The sequence below is a fragment of the Xiphias gladius genome, chromosome 8 (assembly GCF_016859285.1).
Source record: "Xiphias gladius isolate SHS-SW01 ecotype Sanya breed wild chromosome 8, ASM1685928v1, whole genome shotgun sequence".
In the NCBI taxonomy this organism is placed as follows: Eukaryota; Metazoa; Chordata; class Actinopteri; order Istiophoriformes; family Xiphiidae; genus Xiphias; species Xiphias gladius.
This window is the reverse complement of record NC_053407.1, coordinates 6,549,857-6,559,856: the sequence shown is the minus strand read 5'-3', so window position 1 is coordinate 6,559,856 and position 10,000 is coordinate 6,549,857. Positions and strand designations below refer to the sequence as shown.

General features: G+C 37.9%; 1 protein-coding gene across 1 annotated transcript in view; it reads left to right on the top strand.

The window, feature by feature from the left end:
* Nucleotides 1-5,100, top strand: part of necab2 (N-terminal EF-hand calcium binding protein 2) — a 117,286-nt gene extending 112,186 nt beyond the window's left edge. Inside the window, exons 11-13 of the mRNA XM_040133562.1 lie at nucleotides 1,497-1,574; nucleotides 2,312-2,403; nucleotides 4,437-5,100. Of these exons, the coding sequence (XP_039989496.1) occupies nucleotides 1,497-1,574; nucleotides 2,312-2,403; nucleotides 4,437-4,465 (199 nt within the window). The 3' untranslated portion in view covers nucleotides 4,466-5,100. The remainder of the gene's footprint in view (nucleotides 1-1,496; nucleotides 1,575-2,311; nucleotides 2,404-4,436) is intronic.
* Nucleotides 5,101-10,000: the final 4,900 nt, after the last annotated feature.

The following is a 10,000-nucleotide window of genomic DNA, read 5'->3' as shown; positions in this document are numbered from 1 at the left end:
TTCATCTATATAACCTACTTGCTTTTCAAGAAAATTTGTTATGTGGTATAATTACTGGTTCCAGTATTTTAAAAACAGTCAACCTCGTGAGCTGTTTTTACACAAAAAAACGTCCAGACACCCACTTTCCCGAGAGCAAAGCTATCTCACTGATCAGGGTTAAGAGGAGGATGGCAAGGTCTGTTGAAGCAAGCAGGCAGGTGATGAGAAATCAAATTTCAGCTCAACAATGGGGTTCTGCAGGAGACCCCAAAATGTGTACATTTCTCTTTTCACCTATGAGCTCCCGTTGACCATAAACATTCAAATTAGCCTACATAATGTATGTGTGGACGTATTGTGTGAACAAGAAAACAAAACCAATATTTTTATATTAAGAAGGGATCAGATAACTATGTCTAATGTCAGAGGGGTCGCTTTTAGTGACAAACCCACACAGAATTATCACCTGAAACTGCAGTTCATGTTTTGGTTTACTTTCACTATTCTCACCATCATAATTTTAGAGATGCAGCAGGTGGTGGTGGCGGTGCAACATGGCAGGCTTCGTGGACGAGGACCTTCTCCCTATGTAGATATGAAAAGCTCATTCTAAAATACGAAAACACGATTCTTAATTTCAGTAGATTATAAAAAAATGAAAAAATAATTATGAATATTGTTTTCAATTTCTGCCAATAGATCCCCCTAAATCCTACACAGTGGTCCTTTAATGATGTGAGAACTAAACACCAATTGGGGCAGATACTAACTTTGAAACCAAAATATTGTTGGTGACCAGCTGCATTCCTTTGTCAAATTGGCCTTTCCAACAAGACAATACATCTTCTCCCAATGTACACACACTGTTAACATAGTTCCAACATCACTCTGGTTTTACCCCTGCAGCCCTTATATACTGCTATGGAAACTAAATAACACTATTACGTAAACATGGACAAAGATCCTTAGTGTATTACCTTGTTTAAACCATACTTCAACATTCATGCCCCTCTGGAGGGAAGGTGGAGCCCAGCAAAGTGCACCCGATAAAATGCTCCATAGAATTGGCCAATAACATCCAACATGCTCAATTTGCACTGCCCTGTTCACACATTGTTCTGCTCTATTATTGCAAGTTTAATTTTTATAGATGGGATGTAATTTTCCATGCCCTCATCTTGGTGTTAAGTGCTGTGACATCAATATTGTGTAGGGATAGGAAACAATTCACCATCTTTTTTCCTGAAACCCAAACTACTACTTTTTGTCTGTTTCATTTTTATTTAAACACAGTGTCTTTAATGTGCACTTGTGACTTTTGTTTCCTCCCTTCCTATCCTTACCTCACAAACTTTCTCTGTGTTGCTTTTCTTTTACTCCCTGTCCCGCTACTTCTTCTGCTATGCCTAATCTAACTCTTCCTTCCCTCCAATTTACTGTATATATGCACCTCTTCTCACCTCCTCATCCCTCTATTATCCACTCATTCCCTTTTTCCTCTGTCTATGCTCCAGTGTGACTGCTGTGCGTCTGCCAGACAGTTTATCCTTTGTTGTCTACGAGTTCTGGGATGGAGAGGAGGAGTGGAAGAGGTGAGTTTTTGATTTTCTCTGACTTGTGTGAACAAACATTTTGTGGTTGTTTTTTTGTGTTACTGCATTTAAAGTAGCTATCCTGCCGTGATACTAAAAATGAGACAAAAAAACAGGCGGAATGAAACATTTGTAAATGCTGATGGAGGCCCATTGCTGCAAAATGTTTAATTCCCAATGTTGATCCACCTTAAAAGTATTAAAATTCATTACTGAGTGTGGACATTCATTTTGTTTCTGAAAATGCCTTTGACTCAGCACTCTGCCTCCTCTGAAATTGTTTTGGAGCTGAGCATGGCGTTCCTTGCTGCTATTGGTTTCATTGATTGGTGATTGCCAAATAAAGACACCACTCATTTTTCTTTCATTACTGCCATGAGCCTGTTGGGAAAATCCCTCCATCCACATTTAATTAGCATTCTTCAGCCATTTAGTCGCTCCAGAATTGCTGAAGTACTCAAGTTGAGTCAGGTCATCATGATTTAGTGATGGTGCTGGGCATAAGGAGAAGCTGCCTATGTAGCTTCCTGCTGATCTGAGTTTCTGCTCCACTGCTCACAGCATCTCACTTCCATTAATATTTCAACCCTTACAGCAAAGGCTAAGGGCCGTGCTAAGCGGTTTGAGGCTGTGTGCGCCTGTTTGTCTTTATGAGTGGCTGCAGATGTGTGCGCACATACATACATGCTGTGTGTAAAGCTCTTTGTGTGCTCTCTCACCTTCTTCTCTGATTCCAGGCACCTCCAGTCGCCCCCGAACAAAGCTTTTCAGCATGTGAAGGTGGATACACTGTGCCAGCCAGAGGCTGTGTCCTCTGTAGCTGTGCCAGGTCAGTGGTAAAATACTACAGAATAAAACAACAGAATAAAATAAGGGCTGCAATTGAACTTTATTTTATCATCAGTTAAAGGAGCAGTCTAACTATTTTAGACATAAGATAAGTTTACTTTTTATGGGGAACACGGCTGGGCAAAAACTTCAAAGTCTGTGATTGAGTCTGAGTTTGAAACACATGGGCCAAGCAGTGTTTGTATTATGGGAAGTGTAGGAATCTATGTTTCTGGAGCATGAATGTGGATACATTGGGGACTAAAAGCAAGGATAGGTCTGTCCCTATACCCACACTTGTGATATTTGCAGAAGTCAATTGCCCATGTGACAGATTTCTAGTAACTGCCAACTGTACCAAAATGCTTGTTAAGATGTCACTAGAGCCCACAAGGACAGACTTAGTTAAAAAGGCCATTGCATCACACACTCAAATAAAGGATTCATTCAAGCTTAGATGATTTGTTCTTTTTATATTATTTCCATATAAAAAACAGATAGTAGAATCAACCAGACGTGCAGTGTTAGTTACAATCAGATGGCAGTGAAAACAAACTTGCCCTCAGGGGCTGAAGGAATATACAATTTGGTGAGTTTTCACAGTAAGTCATAACCATCTGCATGTTCTGCCAAAATTGCATTTTAGTCAGTGACACTTCAAAGAATGTACTATTCATTGCAAATTGTTGTACAGTTAGTTTTGATGGGAAAAGCTCTGCTGTTTAAGGGAGCTCTCAATTAACTGAGCAGCAGCGAGGTTTCTGCTGCGCGAACTAATCCACCAGACATTTAGGATACAGCATCAGATACAGAAATATACACTAACATGAGCTTAGTAGATAGCAAGATAATACTAGAGCGTCAATTATGTGGTTGGGGTGGTGAAGGGGGTACAAACAACATTGGCATTAAAGAATCAGCAGAGTAATAGAGACAGTTTACAATGGCCACATAAAAGACTTGTATTAATATGATTGGATGATACTGGTCCCCTGGTAGCAAACAGATGATGCAACAATAAACCAATGAGATTTTATGGTCAAGAAAGCAAGTATGGGTATCAGGACAGACCCAATATCTCAGCCTCTGCTGCTTCAATTTTGACCATGCTTTTTTCTTCTTAAATAATAATTATTGCAAGACCCCCAATCCATAGAAGTGTAATAATAATTCTAGTAGGGTGGATACTTAATCTGCCTAATCAGCGGATTAAGTATCCACCCCACTTGATTATGATTAATTGGTTAATTTGTAAAATGTCAGAAAATAGTGTCCCCATAGCCCAAGATGAAGTCCTATAATAGCTTATTTTGTCAAACATACAGTACAAACCCAAATATATTGAACATAATAAAGATATGAAACAGAGAAAAGCAGCAAACCCTCACTTTTGAAAAGCAGAAATCGGAATGTTTTGTATTTTGTCTTTATAATTGATTTAAATTATGAATCACTTATCAAAATTGTAGGTCATAAATCTCAGCACTAAATAGAAAAAAATAGAACAAGATAGAACAGAATGTAGTCTGTAAAATGATGCAATAGTATACAATTACAGATCAGAACTCTGATAATAGAGTCTCCTTATAATCCTAAAAAAACAGATTGTTTAGTCATTAAGGCTGACTGTCTAATTACTTGAAGTTTAGCGGCATTCTGAACAAATAAAGCATCCTGGCACTAAAAATGACATCATTTGAATCGAATGACACTGGCATGTATCCATGCTCTGAGGCACAGGCTGTCAGTGACTTGAGCTGATGCCTGGAAGACTGCCGATTCTACTTTTTTCTTGTCTAAATATCTCTGCACCCTCGCCCTCTGCTCTTCTCTTCTCTTTCTCCACCTTCACGATATGTCCTCTTCCTTTCTCTGCCCTGCCAAATTTCTCCTGGTCTCCATTCAATCTTTTTCCCTCTTATTCCCTTGCATGTCTTTGTGTCTGTGCTCCCCTCTGGGGCTCATTTTGTTCTCAGTCTCTTTCTTTACTTTCACACCTCTTTCTCACTTCTACCCCCCTCTCTCTCTTTGCAGCCGCCTGGTGCAGTGTGAACAGGGATTGAGCCTGAAGATAATCAACTAAATGCCAAGACTCCTGGATGCTCCCCATTCCTCTTTAAATCCCCCCTCTGTCCCAAACCCTCTGCATTTCCCCCATTCCCTTTCCTCTCCTCCTTCAACCCTCACATTCTTCAACTCTTTTTGTAAGTACATGTTTACACAGTGCAAATGAATGGTGTCAACTGCGGTGAAAATTGAACAAAGAGTGTATTTTACAATGTGAGATTACTTAAATATGTTTGCATCTCACCATGGTAGTTTGCTGGCTCAAGATTGGATTGTGTCATGTCCATGTTTCAAGTAGCTTTGAGCCACTAGTAAGATGTTTTGTCATGTAGCAAGGACCCAGAGTTGAGTTTTTCATGTAGCAGTAACTGTTTTTGGGTAGTACATTTGGGAATGTGACATTTTGTTTTCACAATTGATGAGGTTGAACTTACTGCAGAAAGCCCATCTATGTAGCTTTCGTTTCATTGTAGCTGCTCATTCCACATTTGTTCTAATACACAGTTTTCTAATAACTCTATTATTTTGTTTTGTAATTGACCAAATGCTTTGGACATTATTCTCACAGCAGCCATTCTGAACTCACATAGACATGTTGAGTAAATTAGGACTACCGACAGACCAAGTTGCCGGATTAACTTGCAATCTCAGGAACAAACTGAATGCTTGAATTTACCTTGAAGGTTAACTATCTCACTACCTAGCTGTGAGAGACTTAGTTTTCTGAGTATCTATGTAATCGAGTTGGGGTTGTGTCAGAAAAGTTGGATGTCTACTGGCTCATTAAATTGATAAAACATCACCTCATACATAATGGGCAACCTAGGTTCTTCATTTTAATATTTTCAACTAAACAATAATTTTACACAAGAACTCAATGACATGCACCACTGTTAGATTCTCATATCTTTGTTTTTTTTTTTTGGGGGGGGGGTGAAGGACTCTGAATAAGACAATGAGCAAATAAAAATATCAGACATCTTTTAAATGTATTTAATAAAGCATTAGCTCGGTACACTCCAACGCATACTCATGCTATCAGAAAACCAGGGTTGTGCTTGTAACTTAATTTTGAAATGCCTGCTGACATGTATCGTCTATGAATGTCTGACGCTGCTTTTTCAGGTCTAATTTCGGTGGAAAAAACATTTCCTTATATATGAGGCAATATGGTATATTAGCGTAAAATGCAGACGTTTATTCTTTCATGTTCTTATTTGTGTTGTTGTGTGATTTGCTAGTTTCTACACCTCAAGGACTTCACAATGGCTGCTGTGGGAGTAATGTCTCTGAAGGTATATGAACTTATTTAGCATGTGTTAAACACACTACAGAACTATCAGGAGCAACAAAACCCCATGCAGATGCTGAGACATAGATCACTGTTCTCCATGCAGCTAAACATTGTTTTATTTTTGCCTTCTGTTTATGTATTTCTTATCTGAATTGGCGATGGGTATCTTATAGTAGCTGTATAATTCTAGTAGAGATTGTACATAATGAAAACATTGTTCTATTATGATTATATTTGTATTTGTTGGCATCTTTTAGTGCTATGGTGCACAGTTTTTCCTCAGTTGAAGTGGCGGTAGCTTTATGTGTGCTGCAACTTCTCTTAATAGTTTCTTTGAATCAGAATACCTACCATCAGACATAGATATCCCAATCTGAATGACACTGAATATAAAGCCTTAAACATTGCCATATGCTACAGGAGGTTTTAAGAGTTTTCAAAAGATGACTCTTATTTTTTGATGTGATGTAAACTCCCAGTATGCAGGGAATGCTGTCTAGTGGTCTTTCAGTGTAGGCCTCTTAGCTTCAGATTATGCAACACCAGTCTTGTGTTGCATTAACATATTGACACAAAGAGACTTATTCAGTTATCAACACATCACTGGAAAAATGACTTCAAATAAGATTTCACAGCACTTAACTATTATAGCTGATAGATCAACCACATTAGCATCAATATTTCTAATACAATGATGATGTATATTGCCACTACACAAAGTGCAAAAAGCTAATGGGAAAGAAGGGTCAACAACCTATAACTCAACAGACAGGCATTAAAGAAAATCCTCCTTAAGATGCATCCCAGTTGGTGCAAATCTTGGCCACTGAAATCAAAAGCAGGATGGATCTGGTCTTTACAAAATTAGGCAAGACCATCCTTATGAAACTGTGTTGAGCATATTAATCACATGTGACCAACAACAACATTGTTTAATGACGGTCGTCTGCCTTACAGCAGGAGAACTCTTGTGCAGAGTTATGTTGGCCTTGGTTTCTTTCCACAATCCAAATACATGCAAGTAGACTGAAACCCCTACAGTAAATTATACATAAACATGATCATGTGAGTTTGAATCGATAAAACTAGCAACCTTTCCTTTCTTCAGTCCATTATATACATCGGATTCATTCTGAAAACCTGGAATTACTGTATGTATACAAACCAGTCGAAGCTAAGTATTTTCTAATATTTGCCACATTTTCAATGGTTCTCAACTCCTATGTTCTCGGTGGATTAGTTGGAAATTGATCAGACCCGACTCTGCATCTGTTCTGACCTTTTCGATCTGGTCCAAATCTCAACCATTAACCCTGGGATGAACTGAGGTGATAGCCTGCTAAAAATCCCCTCACCTAACTTCACCATCACTAACACCACTGTAAGCCACCAACACATCAATCAGACTCTCATTCAGAAAGCACAATGTAAAAATTAATTAATATTGGTACTTAAATATACAGTATATTAGAGGTTCTTGAGTGTGATGAGCGTCTTAGAGATATATAGTATTACTGTTTATCTGGTTAAAGATTTGTCGATGAATCATTCCTTTATAGCTCTTTATAGCTCCTTAAAAGGTGCCATGTTACCATCAACCTCACTGTTGGGTCTATTTTCTCGCAGTGAGTGGGGATACAGCTACACGGATACTAATGTTGAGTTAGCACCGTTACTTTCTTTTAGAGCGATGGGCTGCATTGAGCGGGGCAGAACTATGTGGAATGTGAAAGTATTGAATATTATTTCATATAGTGTAAGATAAATTTGTATTACAGTAGGCTTGTAAAACATGCATGCAAGGCATTACTGCTTTATCTGTGAAACATCTCTACTCATCATACATAGACATTCTTGCCGCCAGTGTCATGCTATTTTGCTAATCAACAATTTGTAACAGTAAAGCACCAAGAAATGTAGCAGTGCACCTGCAAACGCAAAGAAGACAAAGGCTGCTAGCTAGCGAATATAGATATAAACAATGCAGGATTTAAAATATAAAATCATCTTTGCAAACGTTTTATGTCGAAGGAAATGCATTCAACATGTCTGTTAGACCTCAAGGATGACCATGATGGGGCCGCTGCTCTGTCACTTTGCATCTGGCTAGCTTAACTACGATTTACTGTGGGTCCACTTAAACCAGAACTTGCAGGGGTTCAAACACAGCTGCGTGCTCAGCTGGGCCTGACTGCTCTATCAAAACAAGCAGAGATTCAGCTGAACTGGAGCTAACCTGCAGCTAAATTAGATGTATGATGAAGTTACATTAAGATCCACCCAGGACAAGTGTTTCAGAGGAACACAGCATCAAAATGGTCTGTAAATGTCTGACCTCCATCAGTACTTAAAAAAGCCTTGTTTTAGTTTTTTACAAGTCACTGGTTCACTAGGCTATACTTAATTTTTTTGGTGATTTAATCACCAAAAAAATTAAGTGACTTGCAGACCAGTGGACATTTTAGACACTGAACTTTTTTTGACATTGATTTGCACAAATCTTTAAAAATACATTATAAAAATAACATTATTGTAATCTCAGATGAGACATACTCCTGGAAAAATAATGTTTTATCCTAAATCATGTCACCTTTTTCCAGTAGCAGAAATTACATCATTACATCCAAATACGGTCCATGCATTCATCTTGTCTTGATTATTGGGGTTCATTATTTAATTGCCTATGGTCTGCAGCAGCAAGGATTTTTAAAAATTCTAAATGCATGAACCATATCTCTCCCTTATTTGGCTGGATTACCGTGGATCTGTAAACATGTAGAGTTCAGTTTAAGACTCTTAAGTTACGTTTAAAACCCTCCATGTTTTGTCTCTGTGATCTTTTATCACCTTATTGTGCACCAAGGCACTTGGGTTAGTGTTTTTTGTTGTGTTTTGTTTTTTTTTCATTTGTTTTTGTTTGTTTTTTTGTTCTGTTGAGGCTTGTGTGGGGTAAATAATTGACAGCTCTAAATTAACTTTAACCTTTCATTTATTAAAAAATAAAACTACTTGCACCCCTGTGCCACTAAAAACTGTGTAAAATCTTGTTTGCATTCAAGAAGGAGCTGCTGTATTTTGAATAGAAACGTAAAGCCATAGTGAATGGATTGATGTTTAGATGTCAGTGACTTTACCACACTGATAGCCATAGTATAACAGTACTCGAGTGCCCAGCTGAATGCAGACCACATGCTCTTATCGATGGTTTCTTTCCTTTTATGCCCAACTTAGTTGGGTTGTGTATATGAGGTAGATAGTGAGTGAACTGTCAGAAATACCTATACTGTTTCCTGTTGATACATTCCTGAATGTCCCTCAGACTGTGCAACCTGTTCTTTTTAAATCCTCTTACTCCTCAGTGCAACCAGTGCTTCGTCATACAATGAAAGAGTTATGCCATTCAAATTTAGTGAAACAGGTCTGGATTGAATGTTTAAAAAGGTTTAAAAGCAGATAACAGAGTATGTGGCGATCAGGCCTCCTGTAGGCAACATCAGTTTCTTTAGCTGTACGGAAGCTGGTGGACAGGAATAGTGTCACCAGGTTTACCTCAAGAAGTGTTGTTGCCTGAAACCAAGCCAGTCAGGAATTTGCCAAATTGGCTGACATCAAGGCCATAACTCTTCCTTTGTATGGCTGTGTTCTTTTCTATCCCTTAACTGAGTGCATGTCAACTGAATGTTCAGTAACTTCTTTGCTGTAGTATTAGACCATGCTACTCTTCAATGGGTTTTGTGAATTTCTTACCTTATTCTTTCTTTTCTAGTATTCCTATGAAGGAGAAAGAGACTAAAATCTATTATTTAAAATATAAGTATATGACTAGAAAAACGGCATCCATGAATGAACATTCACTTTTATGGCAATGTTTAATTAAATATTAATTCCTACTGTATGTTTCAGTAAAACAGCTTTCTCTTCTTAAGTATAGAGACTTATTGCAGGGATGCAAGTATTATATCTGGTCTTTAAAGAATATCTTGTTGAAATTCTAGATGATGTAGAGTGAAGCAGTTCATTAAAAACTATGAAACTGAAAACTGTGCTTTGTGGCTTTAATTTTAAATGCTGCTTGTGCTTACTGCATGCTGAAAGGTTGTGGCAGATTGATGACTAATCACAACTTTAATTCATTCATTGAAGTTTTTGCCCTGATAAAAGTGTAATCATCCTTCATGACATATCTCAATTTATAAATGTTTACTTTATGGTTGGATGAGCATTAAAATTAAGTAAA